The 23981-nt window shown below is 36.9% G+C and overlaps 1 protein-coding gene across 2 annotated transcripts in view; it reads left to right on the top strand.

The window, feature by feature from the left end:
* Positions 1-7387, top strand: part of LOC134529399 (survival of motor neuron-related-splicing factor 30) — a 58518-nt gene extending 51131 nt beyond the window's left edge. For both annotated transcript variants that reach the window (XM_063363432.1, XM_063363433.1), the window contains exon 6: positions 2846-7387. In XM_063363432.1, coding sequence (XP_063219502.1) covers positions 2846-2989 — 144 coding nt within the window. In that variant the 3' untranslated portion in view covers positions 2990-7387. The remainder of the gene's footprint in view (positions 1-2845) is intronic.
* The last annotated feature ends 16594 nt before the right edge of the window (positions 7388-23981 follow it).

The raw sequence follows: 23981 nt of genomic DNA, 5'->3' as shown, positions 1-23981 counted from the left end.
GTGCATGTGTGTGTGTATGTATGTGTGTATGTTTGTATATGTGTGTGTGGTTGTGTGTGTATGTTTGTATGTGTATGTATATGTTTATATAAAAGCATTAGAGTTTTAAGCATTGCACTGGAGCCAGGGTGTGATGGAGGAATTCAGTTTGAAATTAAACTTGTGCATTTGTGAAAACCTTTTTAATACAACATTACGCATTATCATTTATATATGACATAGTAAAGTAAAGGACACTTATGATTTAAAATTACATGAACATAAAATCAGTCTAAAAAAAATTAATAAAAATGCTACAGTCTTTAATAAACAGTTGTTAAGGTGTGCGTTAATAAAGATTAGCCAGTTCCCAGTTCATGCCTGAGATTGGGGTCTCGCTGACCATTCACTTCTAGAGGTTTCGATTGTGCTCATTGCTTCTGCGCTTGTTGCCAATTTCAGTGTACATTCTAATTAAGTAAAGTTTACAGGCAGTATTTAAAGAACCCTGATGGAGTGGAGTACCGATTCTTGATGTCCTAGCTGGCTGCTTGAATGTAGATTACTGTCAAACTGCAGAAGAAGATCAATCCAGAAACACTGTCTATATTGCAGGTCACTTACTTGGTTTATTGACGGTCATATTACCAGCTGGTTTTTCCTGTCCAGCAAACTATGGTACCACCACGCAGTCACCATCGTCCTCTGTAGTTACCAGGTGCACAACATCTTGCAACCCTCGCTGAATCTTCAGCAAAACTTCTTTGCACCGTACTAATGTTTTAAGTAACACAGTGAGCCATTAGACACTCTCGTCTCTGTTGGAATAGCCATGCCACTCGGCTATCTTGTTCACTGCCGTGACTGTTAAACTGTAGACCACTCCTTAGAAAGTGTCGTCAACCAACTTGCTCGTTGTCCTGATTGACTCGTGAGCCCTCCGGTGCTTATCTTTGCGTAACTTGCTCTCGTAGCCAGCAAGTTTAACCAACCTTTGGTACACTGCTTCTCTAGAAACCTTACGCTATCTGTCTTCGTTCGCTAAAGTTCAAAAGTTCTGTCCACCACTCTATCAGCTTAACTCGCTCTGTGACTTTACACCTTTCTCCTACTTACAATGACAGCACTTACTCCTTTCGGGCATCGCCTCAAGAAGGACAAAGTTCAAAGGACCGAAGAGAGAACTTACCAAAACAGGGTAGTAGTTGTTAGGCACAGCCATGTTGCCTGGTAGGAAGATGGAGGGCGATGCGCGGCTGACGTCGCGGTTAAAAAAAATATATATATGCGGCACCAGACAAGAAATTTGGTTCGCGGAGAAACTAGAATTACTACGTAGAGGCTATACTGAGATGACTAAAATAAAAAACCAAAAGGTAAATAGGGAAACATCACTTTTCTGATCAGACTACATCTTAGTACTGCTGCTCGGCGTCAGCTTTGATTTAACTGGACGGAGCCCGAAACGCGATCAGCGGACTACCGACGCGGTCGTTCCAGAGTGCAGAGCAAGAGTCCGCTCAAATCGGCGCCGCGTCGCTAATTCAAAACAAGGACTTCGTCCTAGAGGGTGGAGGGGCGTCGGAAACCTTCGGCAACTCTCATCGTCCGGCCCGAAGTGAACTATCGTAAAAGACTTCCCTCTGTCGGAGTTTGCACGCACTAAGGTCGACCAGGGGCGAGTCATGGTACAGTCGACTTAAAAAAACTACACCTTTATGTAACTAATTTTATATGGAAAATAAAATTATTTCCAAAAAAAATTAAAAACTATAATAAAAGATAAAAAAACCGTGCCGAAAACCTAATTTCCGGCACAATATAGATCACTATAATGCAGGTTTTTCCCTGATATTACTTCACCATCAGACCTAAAATAATCACAGTCTTTTTATTTTATTTAAGTGTAATGAAATACAGTTATTTTATATAATTATATCAACTAGTGTGTGCTGAGTTTTTATGTATCAAATATTGTGTACTTGGTAAATCACATTGCACATAATTTTGTTTTCATATTCCAGTGCATGTGACTCTTAATAGTTGTGAAAATAATTTTCATTAAGGGTAGAATCTTAACAAAAGAAGTTTTTCATTTAATTTTCACAAAGTTTCATAACTATTGTTTTGTTGGAGTGAAAATGTTTTTAAGTTTGGTACAAATCCTGTGTGTCATTCCAAACTTATGAACAACACTAAAACTGTCAAGTTTGAAACTGATAATACTCGAAGACTTTTGAAAGGAGAACACCAAGGAGGGACAAGTTAAGTCTGGTAACGAAACGACAAATCAATGCATACGGAGCGGCCTTAGAGAGCAGGAGGTGTAATTGTTTAGAGCTATGTATTATTAAATGTGAAATAACTATAATGCAGTTAAGTAAAAAAGTGGTAGTACATGATATACTATATTGGAAGCATAATGAGCCAAATGCAGGTAGAATAAACTGGACCCTGTTGGAAATACAAAAAAGTTTCTGCGCTATTAATTGAAGAAGAAAGCTGAGTGAGAAAAAACTAGGGTGCCAGGTTGGCATAATCATTGATGAGCATCCCCAAGATTTAGGCACTTTGACTAGTAATTTAAGTTTTTGTTGTGTACTTAATTCATTGTTAGTATAAATTAAAACAATATTTTTGGTTCATTGGCCAAAGAGAGACATTTCCATGAACCTTCTTATCCATTTTTGTTTTGTTTGATAAAAGAACAGTATTCACACAACCCTAGTGTTCCTATTAATTTTTAGAATTGAATGTCTAATTTTATTTGGCTTACAATATTTGGTGTTGGGGGAAAAAAATTTAATAATGAGAATTTTTTTTGAGAATATTAAGAGAAATTTTAATGAATGTTGTATATTTCTAGGTGGCGAGAAAAGCAATGACAAAGAAGAGTATATTTGCATCTCCAGATAACGTGAATGGTCGTGTGGGTATTGGAACATGTGGTATGAGTGGGAGACCAATGACTGAATTTACAACTGCAGAGAAGTGGAGGAAGGGCATGTGAAGTGAACAAAGTACAAGAACCTGACAGTTTGCATATAAAAAATGTGCTTGTATATTATTTTGATGAACTTATGTTATTTGATTGTGTACAGTTTCCAATTTTAATCATACATTATATGAGGTAATCGGGTGTTTTAGCTCGTCTATGTCAAAATGTTGGTTAAGTAATACAAGTAGAATAATTTGAAATGATATTTAATGTTTGAAGCTTAATAATTTAATGGTAAACTATGTCGTGTACTTCACAAAAAACTTTTCAGTCAATTCATTGTGAAACTTGCAAATGTCAGGTATTATATTAAATTAACAATGAGAGTTTAGAATTACAGTTAAAATAAGTTTGGGCCACAGAAATTAAAACAAGGTGTTATACAAAAAATGTATAGTGAAAATTTAGGAAATTTGGATGTTTTTTAATGATTTAATAATAATTTTTTGTATTATTTTATTTTCATTACCATGGTTAAAACTGCACACATTTTCACCCCAGATAGAACCAGTGGACCTAACAACTTTAGTTTAAATTTAAATACTTGAATAATTTTTTTAAATTACATTTTAAAAATTGTTCATTATTGTTTTGTTAGAAGTAAGTTAGACAAGACTCATCTGTAGATGTAGTGATTGTGAAATTTAAATGTTTTTTTTGTTAGTGCCTGATTGAAAAGTCTTGTTGAAGTGTGTATAATTAATTGTAATTAGTATACTGTTTGTGTTGGTTTCTATTTAAATTGCCATTATATTTATTGTGTGTGACTGTGACATAGTTTATGAAAAGTGTAAAAATATTTTTTTAATCTGTCAATTCACTTCAATAATTAAAAACTGTGCATGCTGAGACCTGTGACAGGCAGAACAGCCTTACAGTCGCCGAACAAGGCCATTCTTGCTGCAACCATTGGCACAGAGAGCCTCTAGGATCAAGTCTATACTGACCAAAGCTACCATGGTACGGCTTTGCTGGCCGGCACATGGGCACACTATCACATGACAAAACACTATTTTGCGCTGAAAAGCAATGAAAAACAGCTGGGCAAACTTTATTTATAGTTAGGCCTACTTTATTTAAACAAAACTAGTTGGGCCTACAACGTGACTAGTACCGTTAACCCTCGATTATTCAGGGTACCTATATGTTAATTTGATTCTCAGAAAATTCCAACAAAAATTAAAAGTATAAGCAAAAAAATTGCCCATTGAACATATTTATAAATGATTTAATGTATGGATTGCATTGTTGTAAACTGTTATTTATATGCCCCAGTAAGTTTAATAAAACTAATTTAAAAATTAAATCAAAACCTGTAGGCACTGTGATTTATAATGACTGGTTATGGCACTTGTGCTGCCATCCGCCTTAAGGCAGGACCAACCATGACATCATGGCACAATGTGCTTATTTATTCTATACTTAATTTCTTTCCCTTGCTTGTAGAGATTACCTGTCTGGTGCAGTCTCATTGGCATTTAATATCTCTCCATTCCCACACTGAAGGTACATGAGTTGCGAATAACCACATGAGGCATGTTCTAAATACACATAAGGTTGTTTGGACACAGCTCAATGTTTTCTATACTTTAGAACTGAGAAGGTTTAATTCGATCTCTTAAGGTATGATTTTATTCTCACAATGTATATTTTCTGTAACAAATTAATATATCTATAAAATATTCTTCTACTCGATTGAAAGAAGCCACAGAAAATGAACTTTGCTATAACATAGGTCTTACTGAGTGACAATAAATATAGTTTAAAAAACTAAAGAAACATGCTTTTAAAGATTATAAACTAAAAAGTAAAAAATAATTTTAAAATTTAATTTATGACAATAGTATATAAGCAATACTAGTATAAATGAGAAAAAAGCTTGAGGCGCTTTGTGCCATATTTTTTGTATATCAAGCGCCCCATGCTTTTTTATCATTTATACTAGTATTGCTTATATACTATTGTCATAAATTAAATTTTAAAATTATTTTTTACTTTTTAGTTTGATAATCTTTATAAGCATGTTTCTTTAGTTTTTTAAACTATATTTATTTTTAACTTTTTAGTTTGATATTCTTTAAAAGCATTATTTTTTAGTTTTTTAAACTATATTTATGTATAATTATCATAGGGAAATGAGTTACCAACTCTACCTATTACCATCTGAGATAACTATTTGGAGTTGCAACGTCACAAAGAAATGGTAAAGTCTCTCCGAATCATTTACAGTTAGATGTATGGATATAATCTTAGAATTTACCGGGGGAAAAAAAAAACTTTTTTTTTTTGGCGTGGCCGGGAGTAGAACCCACAATCGCTGAATCCGAAAGCTGACGTCACAGAAGTCGCGCGCCTTAGACCGCTCGGGTAACGAACGTAATGAAATTGGTGGGACATTTTACAGTGATGAGCCACTCACTCTTAGTCGAAAGAGTTACAGACGGACAGACAAACATACAGGTGAAGCTAATATAAAGCATGTAAAAACAAGATGTTTTTGTGGTAGCAAGGTGTTAAATATAAATATTCCAGTCTGCAAAAAAATTTTGTTAGTATTTTGTTATTAATATAAAACTTATTTATTATTTAAGTGACACCACTTTACTTACAGGAATCATATTTTAAAAAATGCATTCATATTGGAATAAATGTCAAGGAGAAAATGTAAGTTTAATTCTAGTCATTAACTTCATGATTTTTTTAAGATGTTCTCTTTTTTATGTTGACGATCTGGTAATCCTTTGCTCTGTTCAGAAGACATCCTGTATTTAAATAAATTAATGTTTCTTTAAAAAATGGTCCAATATTTACAACAGTGTGAGTTTAAAGGTTTTAATAAGCCTGGGTACCACATGTATATTAACTGAGCATATTATCTTCCATTTTGGATTATCCATGGCATCGCTACCCTTTATTAGCATGGATAATAAAGAGTCTTTCGTATCTTGATTCATTTATAACAGGGTCCTACTTTTGGTGTCTTTCCATTAGATATGATTTGCACCTTAAGGAAACATTTATACATTTTCATGAACTGTGTTGCAATCTCATGTAATAAATATTGTAGTGTGTATACAAGAACCCACACTACAGAATATTTACAGTAAATTATGCACACTTTGAGATATTTTGGAACAAGTACTTAAAAGTACCATATTTAGCCAAAAACTACATCCACGCATGAAACTTTTTCAAAATATTATGAAAGTTTGCTACCCATTATTTCAAATTTTTGTTAGTAAATTTTCATCTATAAGCAGCTTCGTATTCATATTTCACAAGCTATGTTTAGGCTGAAAATGAATGCCCTTTTATTGATAGTACAAGAACCCACATTCATAATTTTTGAATTATAGCAATATGGCCAAAACCGTATAAATTCGATAGATTCAGATACCCTAAACCAGAAAAATACTAATTTCAGAAATTTTGTGAGTCGCATCTGACCTGGCCGCATTTTCATAAATGTCAACAAATTTTACGAAACTGTATCATAGCTATAGGTCTGATTTTTGGAATGTGGGTGAATAATAGATCTAAGATACCGAAAACATGTTTTTCAGATGCCTGTAGCTTAGCATGAACCCAGGGAACCATTTGAAAAAATAGAGAGAGACATATTATCATAGTAAACCACCTGAAAATCTCTTCTACTATTAATAGTATATTTGGGTCAATTAATGCGAAAAAATCACTTTTCAGAAGAAAATCTGAGCACCTTCCATTTTGAGGCAGTTTTGAAAATGTTTAAAAAAATTAGTTTGGTAAAAAACATTACGTCCGAAAACAGTTGAGCGTGATAACTTAAGTTGCCCAGATGTAAAAATAATTGATATCGGACAAGTTTTGTGCAGCACCCTACCAATCGGACCACTTTTCAATGCTCAAAAATCATTAAAAAAGTTAATTGAGGCGTATGAAATTCTTTGTTTTAAGCCAATGACATACCTGCAAACTTTTCCTTATAGTTTTCCCGCAATTTGTTTGGAAATTAATCTTGCATTGCGGTTGTATGCAGATTCTAAATATCGTACGCTTTTCTAGCTTAGAATTTCTTTCGCCTTTTTTTCGTGGTAGTGGAAATGTTTTTTTTAATTGTCTAAAATTCATTTTCATTACAATATGGCAGCTCATCTTGATGTATTTTGTCACATAAACAAAAGAAAAGGTAAAAAGTATTGAACAGGATTAAATTGAACTGAAACAACCGAAAAAGAAATTTATTCACATGACGTCTAGTTCCATGGCGGAATTGGCGGAGTGTGTTGTGGGGTTGTATTGTTCTGTACATGTTCAGAAGTTTAATGCTTGTGTATAAAGATATTTTGTGACTTTGTTTGTGCCGTTAAATTGTTGCCCAAAAAAAATCTGTTTTGGCAAGTGTTTAGGTTGGCGTATTTGTAACTGTTTCCATGTATCACCAAAAGTGAAAAAGACTTGAATTATGCTTTTCACAGCGTGTGCCATTGTAATATAACATTTTCTCATGGCTGGATAAATGATGTTTCTAATCACATGAAGTGTTTGAAACACGTAAGTAATGTGAAATCTCCCGAGAAAAACTAAAATAAATAGTTTCTTTAGCAAAATGCTATTATTTCACCACATTTTTTAATAGAACATACATTTAATTTAGTGTACCCTCTTTTATCACATAATCGTCGCACTCGCGTAATCATTGCACCCATATTTTTGGGCGTCAAAATTTGAATTTAAAAAAAACCTCTTGCTTAAACGTTGTATGTTTTTGGTTCTGCTATTAGATTCCAAGCGCTTTGTGTGGTTATTTTTTCCGTATAAAACTATGTATTTTAAAATAGAAATCTAATATTTATTCGGACATTACCTCTTACTTATTTAATTAACGGAAATACGTAGTTGTCTAATGTGTAAATTTTCTTTTAAAAATATTTTTAAACGTTATAACGTTCATCTTTCCGTCTGCGTCGCCGCTGTGTCCCGCTTACAAAAATTTAGCCAGCGCTCGTTGCAATCATTAATGCTTGGTTGTGTTGCTTCCCGTATAGAGCGCGCACACGTAGCCGAGTATCGATATCTCACCGTTGCATGCAATGCGCACTCTTTGTTTGGTTATGTTACTTCCCGTATAGAGCGCGCACACGTAGCCGAATATCAATATCTCGCTGAGTTCATGCAACGCGCACTCTCTGTCGAGTGCCGAGTTAACTACATCTGATAGCCTGCACTCTTTCGTGGTGTGTATACTGCAATAGTTACGCATTCGTTCGGCTTGGATTTGGATGACAGATTTTATTTTTCTATTTGAAGTTGAAAGGTTTTTGTTGCATGACTTATTAATTTAAATTGTTTGGCGTGCTCTAATATACTTCACGTTTTAAATAAATGTACTTTCCATGAATTGGTTTTGTTTTTATGAATAACTTTATCTAACAAAAAAAAAATTTTACGCATTATCGTCGCACGCCTACTTTTCAAACTTGATTTTAGAATAAAAAGTGTGATGATAATGCGAGACAACACGGTGTTCGATCATGCTGGGAATTTGTTATGGAAATTGTTCCCGACTTCAGACACAACAAAATGAAATAGTTGCGGGTGCTCGAAAACTGTTGCGATGATCAAAGAAATGGTATCCAGCACAACTACCACAGTTGTTAAGCTTTTCCAAGGTGAACCATATTCTTTGTAAACAGGTGGGGACAGTGATACAAATAATAAGTTGTATCCGCTTGTAGTTAGTGGAACCTTTGTCTAGTTCAGTTGTTAGTTATGTGTTAGCTATGCAATCTTTGCAAGGTGCTTGAACTGGCAAAAATATTCGACGGGTCTTCAAAGTCTTCTTTTGGAAAATAAATATAATTAGATTGGTTTTGCTGTGCAATTGCTAACCAGTTGACTTCAACTTCAGAACAGACACCCCTCCATAAACTTATACAGGGTGTCCAGCGACCTGGAAAACCGGGAATTGTCAGGGAATTTCGTGTGTCAGGGAAAAGTCAGGGAAATGTCAGGGATTTTTTAAAAATCGTCTGGAAATTTTGGCCGTGTTTGTTCTTCACGCAGCAGCACGATACAATATGCATATCGATTGTTCAATTCGCCGCGTACATAATGATCGACGTATCAATTATAATCGGCACATGGCTGTACACATTGCGGCCTGTTAGGCTGGCCAAAATGGCGCGCATTTGTGTACTCTTGTTGATTTTGGTTATCGTTTTTGTTGATGGATAAGTGAATTTTCATATCATCAGCCAAACAAAGGTAAGAAACAAAATGTATGTATACTCTACTATAGTTGCTCTATGGGCAAGTCGCAAACTGTTGCCTAATTTGTTTCGTTCGCTCGGCAACGGTTCGTGATGTTCTTGGTTTGTAAACTCCGCAAGCACGCATGTCTGAGTAAAGCAAAAAGTAGAACACTCACCTTTTTTCACGTTCCGGTTTATAAACTGTTTATAAACCGGAACATTAAGAAGGTGAGAGTTCAACTTTTTGATTCGGACATGCGTGCTTGCAGAGTTTATAAATCGGGTCAAACACAAGTCATGTTGTAACGTACTATATTATTTATTTTTTGAATTTTACGTTAGTTAGGCATTTTTCTTGCTTCGAAGTAGGCCAGGCCAGACAATGCAAATTTTTTAAAATACATGAACACACAGCAATTTTGTAGATAAAATGTGACTATTTCCTGAAACAAGCTATTGTTGCTGGAACATATCCTATATTTTTTCAGATTTATTTTCAGTTCATAAGTTTACATTAGGCCTAGGCCTATCTTATAAAAGATGCTTGAAGTTGAAGCTGACGGTTACTTTGTATAGAAAATATGTGCTGATAGGCCTATGTACTTGCATTGATTTTATCTGTGTTTGTGGTGCCTGAAACGTTTATTTGCTAATTAATGAAAAATAGGTTAATTTTCTCACAAGAATATTATTTTAAAGATTAGTGTGATAAAGGTAAAAAATTATTTTATTTTAACAGGTCACAACATGGCTTCAAAACTCAGAAAAACTACATTCAGGGATGAATGGAACCAGAACCCATCCCTCTCATGGGCTCAGGCTATTGATGGCAGCCCATATGCAGCTTGGTGCAAACTTTGCAATCACAGGATTGAACTGAGTAATATGGGGAAGCAGGCTCTTACCAGTCATGCATCTGGAGTGAAACACAGCAGAAGAGTGCAAGGATTTCACATGAGTTCATCCATAGCAGTGTACTGTAAAACAACTAGGCCTACATCAGCAGCGTCACAAAATAATTCTGCTTCAGAGTCTTCTTCACCTTTGTCTGAATCTTCAAAATTGTTTAGTTCTGATGTACCCAGCTCACCTCAAGTATCTTCCCCTCCGTTGTTCCAAACAGATCCAGTCAGCAGTTCTAAATCTCTGCCTGATACTTCCTCGAATGCTGATAATTCTTATCTAAACCCATCTGCAACATGTTCTTGCACGTGCACATGTGGCAGTGCTAGAAAGGAATCAAAATCATTGACAAATTACTTATTAAATGATTCTGTAACACGTGCCGAAATACTTTGGTGTTTGTATTGTGTTATGGCTCATAATTCCTTAAGGAATGCAGAAAATAGTGTAGCAATGCATCGTAAGATGTATCACGACAGCAAAATTGCAGCTAAATTGCAGTTGGGAAAATCGAAAGTATCCTATACAATAGTTCACGGATTGGCTCCAGAATTTCAAAAGGAACTGCATGCTGATATATCAAAATCTTCTCATCTTGTAGTTGGCTTTGATGAAAGTTTAAATAAAATTGCCCAGAAACAGCAAATGGACATTTCTGTCCGTTACTGGAATGAAGATGATTCAATTACTTGCACTCAATATCTTACATCAGCATTTCTCGGCCATTCGACTGCAGCAGACCTGTTAAGTGCTTTTAAAAACTCTTTGCCTGTGAATACATTACACAAAATTATACAGGTGTCGATGGATGGCCCCAATGTAAATTTGCGGTTTTTAAAAGACTTGAAGCAAGATTTGAAGGAAGGTCGTACTGATGAGGGGGTAATATTGGATATCGGCACTTGTGGCTTACATTCATTACACTGTGCCTTCAAAGGCGCAATGAAGGAAACTGGTTGGGAAATTGTTAAATTCTTGCGTGCTATTTACAACCTGTTTCATAACATCCCCACTCGTCGTGCAGACTACATTAGAATAACTGGTTCCAGCTTGTTTCCTCTAAAATTTTGTCCAGTTCGTTGGTTAGACAACGTTCCTGTAGCAGACATAGCATTGAAAATTTTACCAAATCTTCGGAACTATGTTGCTGGTCTAAAGTCAAATACAGAACCTACGTGTGCTAGTTTTGTTATAGTGAAAAGTGCTATTAAAGATGTGTTACTTGGACCTAAACTTGCTTTTTTTTCATCTGTTGCTGCTGAAGTTGAACCACTTCTCAAAGAATATCAAACAAATGACCCCATGGCGCCGTACCTCTTCTCCGACTTTTCTTCAGTCATCAAGAATTTTATGACTAGATTTGTCAAAGCAGACGTAATGGCAAATACTACCCTGAGCAAAATAGATTTATCTGCAAATAATCTTTTGTCAAGTAAAAAAATTGACTTAGGTTTTGGGACACGAGCTGCATTACGTTCAGAAAATGCAAGTCAGAAGGATATGGAATTATTTAGAGCAGACTGCCTAAAATGCCTGCAGGAATGTGTGAAAAGGATTTTAAAGCGCTCACCTCTTACATTCAGCTTGACAAGAGGCATTTCATTTGCTGATCCTTCTGTAGCCCTTATTCCCGATTTGGCGATCAAGAGGCTGTCATGTGCCTTAGATATATTTGTTAGTCATAATTGGCTCTCTGGAATTCAAGGTGACAAAATATCGAAGGAATTCAAAAGATTGTGTTCATTGACTGCAGTGCAGGAACATTTGAAACTCCATGTCCGATCCAAAGTTCGCCTGGATAAGTTTTGGTTTGACCTTTTAAATGTTTACTGTAGTGAAAATACAGGGCATTTAGCATCTTTTTTGAAAATGATATTTATTATGTCTCATGGCAACGCAGCAGTAGAAAGGGGATTTTCAATAAACAAACAGTGCTTGGTAGAAAATCAGCTGGACATTTCACTGATTGCTCAGCGTACAATTCATGATGGTATTTTGTCAGCTGGAGGTCTGGATAATTTTGTCGTATCTAAAAGATTTATTCATGCTGCTCGTAATGCATATTTAAAATACAAGGAATACACGGAACAACAGAAGAAGTTATTACAGGAAAAGGAAGAACAAGACACAAGAAAAAGAAAAGCAGCTGCTGAACTCTCTGCTTTGGAAGCTAAGAAAAAGAAAATCTTGGAAGATGCTGAAAAAGAAGCTGCTGTATTAAGCTTCCAGATAGAAGCTTTAAAAAAGTAGTGCTGCTAAGAAAAACCTTTGTTAAAATTTTAATTTGTGATTGGACTTAAAAGGTTTTTTTAAAGTTTTAAGTTTGGAACTATTGCATACTTAGCTAATTTGAATACTGTATATATTATTTTTAAATATGAAGTGGAACTGACTTATGTTTTCAAAACCATCTAGTGAGTAACTCTTGAAGAAATTGAGGAACATGGTGATATGTGAGTACAATAAACATATTTCATATATTTTTTTTCACATTTTGTATTTTAGTATTAGACCTATTTACACAATTGCTGTTGCTTAAAATTTCGCAGTATATTTTTACATATATTATAGTGTAAAAAATATTGACAAAGTTTATAATAATTTAAATGGGAACGAGCATAGTGTCAGGGAAAATCCTAATTTTGTCAGGGAAAACAGTGAAATGTCAGGGATTTTTGAAATCCATTTTCACTGGACACCCTGTTATACCTCCATGCATGGGTGCAAATCTGTAGGATTTCCAGGGGGGGGCCGTGAATTCTGTGGTTTAAGAATTTTGCGCTAGAGGTCAACCGAAACAAGTCTTCTCTGGATGATAAGCTCGTATGTTATACACTTTATTTTTACGTTTGCTCGATATTGAAAACGGCAACAGGTAGACGCTTGAAATATTCACAGAATATTTAGTTATATATTCACTTTAAAAATAAATGATTAAATTAAAATAAAACAAATATTTAAGTGGGGCTCCCATACAACAAACATGAAAACAGAATAAAATTTGACAAATGATGTATTTCTGTTGCCGTTATAAGAAGAAATGCTAAAACAGAATAAAATATATATTTAAGTGGGGCTCCCATACAACAGACATGATTTTTTTTGCCGTTTTTATAGATAATGGTACGGAACCCTTCGTGCGCGATTCAACTCGCACTTTGTCGGGTTTTTTATGCCACATCACATAATTACTGCGATTCAAATGCTGTTCGTGAAATTCTTTGTTCACAGTTTTCGATGCGCCCTAAAAACCCAAAGCGCCAAAGCTAATAAATGGATCAACATCAAATGAACGATCGAATAATATTAAAACCCTTAAAGACTATTTTATTTAGTAAAGGCATCAACCAGGTAAAAAAAAAAAAACTTAATGACACAAATGAAAAATCTCGGAGATAGAACTATGAAATTTATCCTACAGCTATTTGAACCACATACATTTCTCGGCTTATATTTAGTATAATCAGTATTTTGGCAGTGAATTATTTAGTTAAAATATGCCACTTGATTAGTTATTAAAGAGACGCGTTTGCTTCCTTATTAACTTAAATACGGATGTGTAACGTTTAAATACTTCTTTCTCACTCTTACTTTTGTTCCTCGTGCAGTGTTGCAGTTATCAAATAACAAATGTTATAAAGTGATTACCGGCCATGAATTGGGAAAATTATCGTTTGATAATAAAAGGGGAGTGATTTTAAATTCCACATTGACGAGGAAAAAAAAATATTCCCTGTATATTCACATGTAACGTACAGAGCAGCTAGCCTTACAGAATGGAGATGAGCTAAAAAATTCCAGAAAATGGTATATAAGTTTCAGTTCGTAAATAAACTAAATTCTGCTATAATTACTGTTAATGTATTAAGTTTTTTATCTACTGGAAAAAATAACGTTACATAATCACTTAAATAAAATATATTACCTAAATAATAGTCACTTCTTATAAAACAATCAAGCTTACCAGGTGAGAATCAGATTCTGTTTTCCGTTTCTTCCGCGTTACGAACTTATCCATGTTGATGTTTGCCAAGAAAGCAGAAGACTGGCGCACACGAGAGCAAAACCACTTTAAAAACAGACTACCTGAAACCTATAATACTGTCGTTTCAGAGATCAAGGTAGTGTGGGAAACAATGGGGAGGAAATGCTAACGGGACCCTACCCTAGCTTCGTCCTTTGGAATGAACGGTTTCTAGGAATTAAGGGTTTTTAAGTTCTCACTGGAAAACTCCATACCATGGCTTTCGCAGAAGGGGTAGGGGAAAATAACTACGGAACTCGAAGGTAGGAATGTAAAGCATGTCAAAGTGTCTGTCGTCATTGTAAATAATAATTATATATATATATTGTGTACACCATTAACTTTAAAATCACGAAGTGGGCCCCCCCAAGGAGGGGCCCATTAATTCCAGGGGGGGCCCGGGCCCCCCTGGCCCCCCCGGGATCTATGCCCATACCTCCATGGTCAAAACAGTCTGCTGCTACATGCGCTGTAGTGAATGGGGGAACAAGAGCATAAAACATAAATAGCAGTTTTTTAACATAGGAGCGTAAAAAGTGCCGGGGTGTTTGCTGAGTAACTCCGGGACATTCTTTAGGTTTTTGGAATTATAGGTGACATTGAATGTGAAAACAGTATTTTTATAATCCTGATAGATATTCAATAGGTTTAAAAAAGAATTCAAATAGGTGGCTATGATACAGTTTGGTAAAATTTGTTGGCTTTTTGAAAATACGCTCAGGCCAAATGCTAAATACAAAATGTCTGAAAACAAACATTTTCGTAATAAAATGACAAAATCTATGTACATTTTTAATATCAGACGTATTGTAAAAGTACCATGGGCCTTTTTTTTTTATGTTTTTTACCGTTACTGCCGACCTAGTTTGGTTTTAAATCAACTAATCTAACGATTTTATATGATTTTGGCCTTAAAATGTTGAGACATGGTTTTGGTCTTAGGCTATGGTACTACTATTATGGTTATAATTTAGTGAATTTCACCCTGAATGACTTAAACTAAGTTTCAAGATAGTTCCATGTCTCCTGCACTGAAACAAATCAGCATCGATGTTGTCTGATAAGGCTCTGACTTGGGAGAAAAAGCCAATGTCCACCAAATGAGTTTTGGTTAGTAACATCAAGCCACTTATAAAACACATCACACCATTTGAAAAAATCAACATTTTTAACATTTTCATTAGACTTTTCTGTTTACAGGTTGTTTTTTAGGTTTCTATGGCCCACATTTATTTTCATTAGTCTTTTTTAAATTAAATATCAAGCACATTTTATAATGCTAATACTAATGCATTATGACTTGTTGTTTTGGTTTTAGGCTGTATAACATTTATACTAAATGTATTGGCTGGCAGAAGTGAATAATTTCTATGTCTGTGAAATACTAATAATCTGATCACAATTTACTTAAAAGCTTTAACATCATTCTTAAATGAAGTATTATTTTTGAAAGTTTTGTGCCAAACCAGACCTAACCAGCTAGCTTTGGCCTGAATTGCACATACATAAAACTTTTGAATATTTTTTTCTGGGCACCAAGAATAATTTCAGTTCCATAGGATATTACTTTTTTGATTATGTCTAATTATCTGGAAGATTGATTTGAATAAATATAAAGAATTGACGAATAAAGTTTGTTGATTTATTTCTCTCTATGAAACACTGAACATGGCCGCAATTTTATGACACAGTAGCCTCCGAAAACAAACAAAAACTTGCAGCCAAACTAAACTTCTCAAACCAATCGGTTCATCTTTTGGGCATGATAATTTACTCATGGTTTAATGGCGAAAATCCTGTGATCGCTTGCGATGCATGGTACAAAGGGCCACCAGACCTTTGTCTTCTGGGCGTGGCTACTGATTCACAAAAACAGCTCCAACTCTGCCTACACTGCTGCCTGCAGTCAAAAACTTCTAAAAATATTTCAAAAATAATATTCCTCAGCATAGGCCTGACCACTGACATGAAATTCTTATCACTTTACATTAGATATTAAATATGACCAGCCCTTCTTTCTGAGGAAGGATGATGGGTGTTTATGTTTCTACCAATCTCGAAGCAGTTTACGGCAGTGAAAACGGTTCATGATGCTTTGCAACTTCGCTCACAAGACACTTCATGTCATTTACTTTACCATGCAACTGGCAAAACTATTATCAGCCACAGCTTTTCTTTAGACAAAGAAACCTAGCAAATGATGATCTCTTGCAGGACACAACAACACCCATAACTTCTCTTTGATATTTTCCCTATTCTCATCCCGTGCTAAACCACCTAGTAATGCTTCAAGAACTACACCAGTGCATTTGGGCAACAACCCCTGAATTAATTCTTCCTCGGAGCGCAACAGGTAGCTACGTTTTATCTTATCGACAGCAATGATGAACTTGAGCAATGCCCTAGGCTCATAAGAATTTAATTGCGGAACACTCTGTAATGATGACATAATAAGGGGAATCTTGTATTCAGCAACAGCTACCTGTCTAGCCTGACTTGCTTCAACATCCCCAACCATACTCTTATTTCCCTTTATGAAACCCACAAATTTTTTTCTCAAAACGTCTAGTGTGTCACTGTCGTCAAATTCAATGGCCACGGCTGTTAAGTTAACTTTCAACTGTTCCTTAGACAATTCATTAACCCACGCTGTAGGCATTTTAGATGGTTATCCAATCACACCAATTACAATCTAACATTCACCAAACTTAACCTTGAAAGCTTAATTGCTTAGAGGTGAGGAGGGAGGCCATAACATGGCAAGGACTGAGGTACGGTATTTGATGACATAATAACATTATAACATTAATAATATTAATAATAACATTATGACATAATAACATATATTATGAAGTTGGCATTTAATTAGGCCAAAAAAAAGAATAATACTGATGAACACGTGAACAATAACAGTGAGACAGGAAAACCAATTAGGTTAACAATGACGTTTCAGATTCAGAATTCATTTAAATTGACAATGAACACCGAATATTTCAAGTGAACGAGCCATTATCAAGGCCACAAAAAATTAAGAACAAGTTACAAGTTACGCCGGAGAAACAGTGCGCGGTCCCATTACGGACCATCAAAAGGGGGCGTCACATCCACACAAGGTAGACGCGTTGAAAACAGCAAGATTACAACAAATTCATTTTGTAGGGATAACCTACTACATAATGCGCACAAGTTAAGTTACATTCTAAAATAAGCAATGTGGTGTTTTACGTACGTCGACATCTCAGGGGTGAACAGTTACAAAGAAAATGTTGAAAGTGAAGTTAAATTATTTAATTAATTCCAAACGTAATCTTCTAGGTGGCGACCGAAAGGTAATTTAAACAAAACAGAGAAGAATTTACATAAGCTTACATTAGGGCAAGGGCCACCGCCTCACTCGCAAAACAGAACAACACTTACCTATCCCCCCCCCCACCCCTACTCCGAGGTTGCTCTCGCACGTCGTACAAATTAAGCCTAACTGACTACATGCTGAATTACAAAGACAATGCAGCTACTCGAGCTACCGAAAGAGACCGGCCAACAAATTTAACAAGACAAGCTCGAATTACACTTTGACAGCCGTTTAAATAGATTAGGTGCGGCACAGCGTGCATGCGCCAACCCGAGGAGGGGAGGCGAGGAGCAAGCAAACACACACTAAGAGGGGGAAGGAGGGAGGGGACGAAGTGCCGACGCCCGCGCTGACGCGCGGAGTTTGAAAGTAGCTGCGAACCCGACCGCTACAACCTAGGAAGCAGAGTGGCGCAGCCTGAGACCACCGTTATCTCCACTAACCACAGCGTTAAGGGGAAAGAGAGCTGTGACGTTAGCTTCGCTCGTCACTTTTCCGTTTTGTTTGTGACCGCACTGGTTATGTGAATGCTTACGCATTCTGGTGAGGTGTTTTTGAACTAGCCGTGCTACGTAGTGCTCTGATTTGTCGTAGGAGGTCTCTATGCAGCGCGCTGGTAGCACCACGATGGAGAAATTTTGTTTGCCGTAGCCAGCTGTTGGTAGGGCTAGGGAAGTAAGTTTTGGTGAGGTTTGCGTCTGCTTGGCGAGTTGTGATTGAGAATGTTTGGAGTTTTAAAAGGGGGTCGGTGATGTAACTTCAATGAGTGCGGTTGTGCCGCAGTATACTAGGGCAATATTAAGCAATACAATTTACGAGTGGTGTTTGCGACGAGTTCGTGCTGCTAGCTATTGCACTGAAACAGCTTAGTGCCTGGTTGTACTTTCAATTTCGTTTACAGGAAACGTGGTGGTAATTCATCGTGGTGGATGGTTACCGCATTTAACCAGGAAGTCCCGCTTGGTCTGGCACTGCTGTGTTTTCGGCCATGTTGCTATCCTTTGAAGCATGTTTTGGAGACCTGCATCATGTAAGCGTTTTCGTTCACTGTTGACGAGGATTTGAGCGGTTCCCTTTGCTCATGATGGTCGATGTTGGGCAGCAAAGTAAGTTTTTGGCCCTTAGTTTTAGAACCCCCCAATTTTGGAGTACAAGATGTGAGTAAACTTGCTAAGACAACCCGCAAGTTAAATGAAAAGTGTCGGCAATTTGTATTCTCAGTAGTTTATTATCATTTTCAAGTTTGGCTGTTGGTGGGCGCTGATTATATGGTGTAAGATACAGTACCTAACATATTTTAATTTGACAGCGCTACTAGAGTGAAAGTTGTTAATTTGTTTCCTATTGAGGAACATTAAATAATAGTAATATCGACACCCAGTAGAGTGACATATTGTCGATAGATTCTTTAATGGTGCATATTGTAGGCATTTAGAATGTGTTCCTACCCTTTTTTTTTTGTAGTGAAACAGAAGTGGTTTATGTTATACCTTGAGGGAGGTACAACTTGTCTGCATAAAATATTAGTGTAAAAGTATACTGAACTTTAAGAGATATTTATATACATATACATAGTTCGTTTACAAGTTTTAAATTATCTTACCTTGTGGTATTATTAACAGTTAACTATTATTTATAATGTGTACCTGAAGAATTTTATATGTTTTAAAGTTGACGTCAACCGAGGCTACACCCTCCCTAAGCCCGATGTGCCTCACGCCGTTGCCACTCCTCTCCTCCCACCACCACCCTCTATTTCAAACCTCCCGCCCCATGTGCAGGTGTGTGTGTGCGTGTGAGGCTGCCAACAAGAGGCGAGAGTAGTGTCTGTGCCACGACCCCTTTTATTTTATCATTCAATTTTGTTTACGTAATTGCTACCCGTCTTTTCTTTAAATAATATTCCCTAAGGATTATGTTTGCAGTGCTAGTTGGTAAGGACGGCGCAGCGTCCCACGGCGGCAGGCAATGGAACTACCCGCAACCAGTTTGAACCATAATCCCAATTAAAATAATTAATACTCAACATAAATAATTAAGGAAAACCTTGGTATAATTTTATTATAGAATTTTAGTGTATTTGTTTTAGTTAAATAAGTGGTAAAAAATAACAGGAGAGGCTAACGGTAAATCCAGCGCTTTCCGGCCGCCATGATGCCCTGGCCTCTTCAGTCGCTTCCGTTCGTCACCCGGGGTAGAATGCTTGGTGAGCACCTTCATATTTTTTCTCAATCAACTGATCTCTTAACATCCACCGGACTTTTCATAATTCTCAAACCTTTTTGTATCTGCGAGGCCTACTCCGGGTGGTCGACTCGTGTAAATAAATATTTAAGTTCATTTCGAACATTTAACCACAAACTGCGTCCTAAACTCAGGAGGCCAGGCCATGAGGTGACCTGGTCAGCCTGTAAACTGATTCTTTCCCGCCGTTGGCGTTATTAACAGTTTCATTGAGTGTATGTAGATGTAGCGCAATTGGAGACGTGTTGTAACGTTGCTGGAATAAAAGGAGTACGTCGAACTTGTGATTTTTAGTCGAGTAACCACGTGTCCCTGCTCCTGAAACTCGAGGCGTGTGGGACGCCTTAAGAGCCCACTGGAGCGATATCGCGTGCTAAGGGAAATAGGCCTAGCCCTACACGGGTCACATCACGCCCTGAAGGGGGGTCCGGGTCCTCGTGCCCACATCACGTGGTGGCACCCACTCCGACATTTCATTTGTTCGTTCCCTTACATTCCTAGTACGACAAAGTTAATTAATATTCCGTTATGTATACACACTCTAAAGATTTGGCTATCTGAAGGGAGTAATGTTTAAATTAGTACTCTTAAGATACATGCTGGTACATGATCTTATTTTTAAAAATTGGTGATTTCTGTTTGGCGTTTTGATAACATTGTGAAGTATTTATTATTGTATTTTACACAGCCTGTGTTGTTTATGTATGCACCTTATTATATTTGTATTCTTGGGGGGAGTACAAAGTTATGCTGGCTTAACCTGTGCTGTATTTGGAGTCTTGTTATTAAAATCTGCGAGTTGGTATTGACTCAGTCTGAGGCAGGGGCGAATATTCTACGTAAGCATTGTAAGCAGTGCTTACAGTTTGAAAATGTCCTACGTATGTGGTAATCCATTCTGAAGTGGCATCTATCAACGATAAACGCTTGAATAGCTGACACACAGTCTGTTATCATACTGCCTCATTGACGCCTCGCTGTTTGTAATTGTTAGACAGTGGACACCCCTCCCTAACCGCACGTCATCCCTACAAGCTGGCTGAAGCCAGCCGAGCTGCCTACTCGCCATCTCCCCTCTGCAGCAGCGTGAAAATGGCTAGTTTCCCCGTCTTGGACACCCCTCTGTAAGCACTTCTCTTGAATACAGGCAGCTGTGAGCTCTTATTGGCCAGACCGTCACCCCCTCCCACCAATATGCGTGCCAGAGGGAGGGCGGAGGTCCGCTCAGCTGGGCATCCCGTTACCATCCGCCTGTAAGTTGACAACCCAGCCATGCACGCTGTAGGCAGATAGCTTTCTGCTGGCAGCCACTATCAGCCGACTGGAAATTCAGACACCGCTTATCGAAGCGGGGAAAGGGGAAACTCTCCTCTACGACGATCTTAGCGCCATGATTGGCCTGTCAACAGCTTTCTTGTTTTAATCATGTAACGTACAGCGATTATCAATAATTGAAACGTGGTCAAAGTGCGAGATATTATTAACGCATCAGGAACAAGGTTTAGAAAATTTTTTATTTTAAGTGGTGTTAAAAATGCATTGAAAGGGCAGAACAATTTCAGCAATATCTTGAGAAACTATGTGACAGTTTCGATGATTTCTGGTGCAAAATTGAGGATAATTTGGTAGCTTGACAGAAGATAGTCAGCCCAAAAAAAAGAAGGGATAGATAACATTACGGATGACAAGAATACTTGTTACAGACGATTATATTTTGAAATTATAGACACAATTAAAGAAAAAATAAGTCAAAGATTTGGTGATGTTGGCAGTCTCTTCTTCATTGGTTTGCTCAATTTCATTGAGTTTCTGTTTATTCACGATCATTTCCCGAAAAACTATTCCAGTCCTTAAAAGTTTCTTATGGATAATTCTTCGATTTTGCCAGACTGAGAAGCGAACTTTCCATGGTTTATTCTTCAAAAGAATTTCACAAGGACAGCGTGGCCGAGTTACATAAATATTTGTACTTGAATGATTTGCACGAAACTTCCCGAAGCATAGAAACTTATTTGTTTGGTGTTGACGATTTCTACCACTAGTTCATCTGCCGAAAGATTCTTCTGTCCTGAAGAGAATAAAATATACAGGTATTTCCATAACTCTCAAGGGCAATCGCGGGTCTCAGCATTGTCTTTGTTATCAATTGAAAAAAAAAAAAAGGAATTGCAAGACCTAACAAAAAATAATACGTTTTACGACGATATGATCAACATATATGCGAAGCAGGGTCGTCGAAATCAGCTTATGTATAAGTAGTGACTGAACACTTGGGTTACGTTTGGTATTTTTAGAACTAAAAACATTAGTGCATAGCTTTCCTTTCTTGACACAGAGAATTAAGTTCATGAGCGTCTGGCCCTCTAAATATTGTGAGAAATCAATAAAAAATAAAACTGTGCCGAGAAAGCACTGATTGGCGGCGCATATTCCCCCACTTTAAGGTGTATTCCATTGTAATAATCATGGTGACAGACCTTAGGTTAGGCCAATGACCTATCTCCCTTTGCTACAATTGGCTAAACAATAATTTTAATCATGTGCGAAAACTTACCATTAGCAAACTTATCCACTAAGGTGTTCAGCTTATCCTCTAAAGTAAAATACTTGTCTTCTAAAGTGGTGTAATTTAAAATTATGAATGAAAGTCTAATATTCTTATATCTGGTACCATGGATTAGTGTGAAATTAAATCTACGACCTAGAATTTGTGTTGGGTAAACATCTTCATATTTTGGGTATGTAAAAGCCTAAAATACTCATATGAGTAGAAGCAGGTAAAAGCACGCCTATTTCAAATTAGGATGTATTTCTTCTTGTCACATACACCCCAGAACTTGGGTCTGCTAATTCAGATGTGGCATTGGATCTGTAAATGACTAGTCCAGTGATACATGAACATAGCCGACTTTTTGTCACTCGACTTCTTCTGAGGGTGTGCTTTTCACTGTAGCCAACTTAACTACAACCGACAAAGACAAAGCAGGGAGGGGGGGTTTTTACATTAAAACCCCACGACAGTGGGAAGCTGGTGTTTAGCAAAAAAATTTAAAATATCTAGAAAAATACAATTTGAGGCCGGGCCCCATCAGAGTCCCAACTCCCACTGCAAGCACAAACTCTTGTTCCCTTCCACAAGGTAAACACTTGCCCAGATGGGGCCTAACCTGCATATTAAATTCAAAATCAAACCAAAATCAAACCTATGCTGAAAAATGTAAGGTGGCAGAACATTTACCGAACACATCAAATTATTTTCAATGTTTATTGTTAATCTTGAACATCTCATAAATAGTACAAAAATAGTTATATCTGTTATGACTAGATATATCTCATAAATAACAAATATTTTATAATTTACACACAATAAATATATCTGACTTTAATGCTTCCTTTGGTTTCAAACTGTAGGCTAGAAGAGCCAACATTTATTATAAGGTACATTTAACTGCTTCATGTCTTTAAACCAAACATAAACAAACTATTAATCAACTCAGGGCCGGTTTTATGACCTCCGGCTAAAATTTAACCGCAGGCTAGCTCTTATTTCGGTTTTATGACTCCCTGTTAACGACTACCTTACAGTTAAAGTCTCGGCTAACCTAGCGGGTGGATGAACCTGCTGTAAGCTGCTTAACCCGAGGCTAAGCAACAGAAAATAAAATGGCGATGTATCAGGCGAGGTTAGTTGTTGATAGTGATGATGACTATTTGAGGAATTCTATTGAATATTTGCAGGATGCGATGGAATAATTTATTACTAAATATAAAATACTTCGCCGTATTCGTCAAAGTTTTACGTATTAAAAATTACATGACATGAAAGTGTAGTCACGCTTTTCTATTCTCGTCGAGTCGTGTATTATTATTTGACTTTAATTGATCACGAAGTACATGAACGTATGCAATGTATTGATGTCGACCCAAGTGTCTACTCGGCTCCTTCAGGCCGTTATGCCTCGTCAACGTCCTCCCTTTTCCCCCCCAGTGAACCCCAGTGTGTGCATCGGCTAGGGACGCACCCGCGTGCGCCCTAGCACGCCAGTGTTATTATGTAAATATTTCTATGTGTATATATTTCTTTCCAAATGACAGTGACTTTGTTTTAAGTGTGTAAGTAATGTAATTGTCATGTACCAACTATCGTGTAATTCTTGTAAACGTATCGCAGTGTCTGTATGTAAGCGCGGCCTGGCGCTCTTCCGCGTCGCGAGGGGTGGCGCTCTCCCACGCCGGCCGATTTCCCCT

Source organism: Bacillus rossius, chromosome 2 (genome assembly GCF_032445375.1).
Source record: "Bacillus rossius redtenbacheri isolate Brsri chromosome 2, Brsri_v3, whole genome shotgun sequence".
In the NCBI taxonomy this organism is placed as follows: Eukaryota; Metazoa; Arthropoda; class Insecta; order Phasmatodea; family Bacillidae; genus Bacillus; species Bacillus rossius.
Note: the sequence above shows the minus strand (reverse complement) of the source record. Positions and strands in the feature narration are given on the sequence as shown.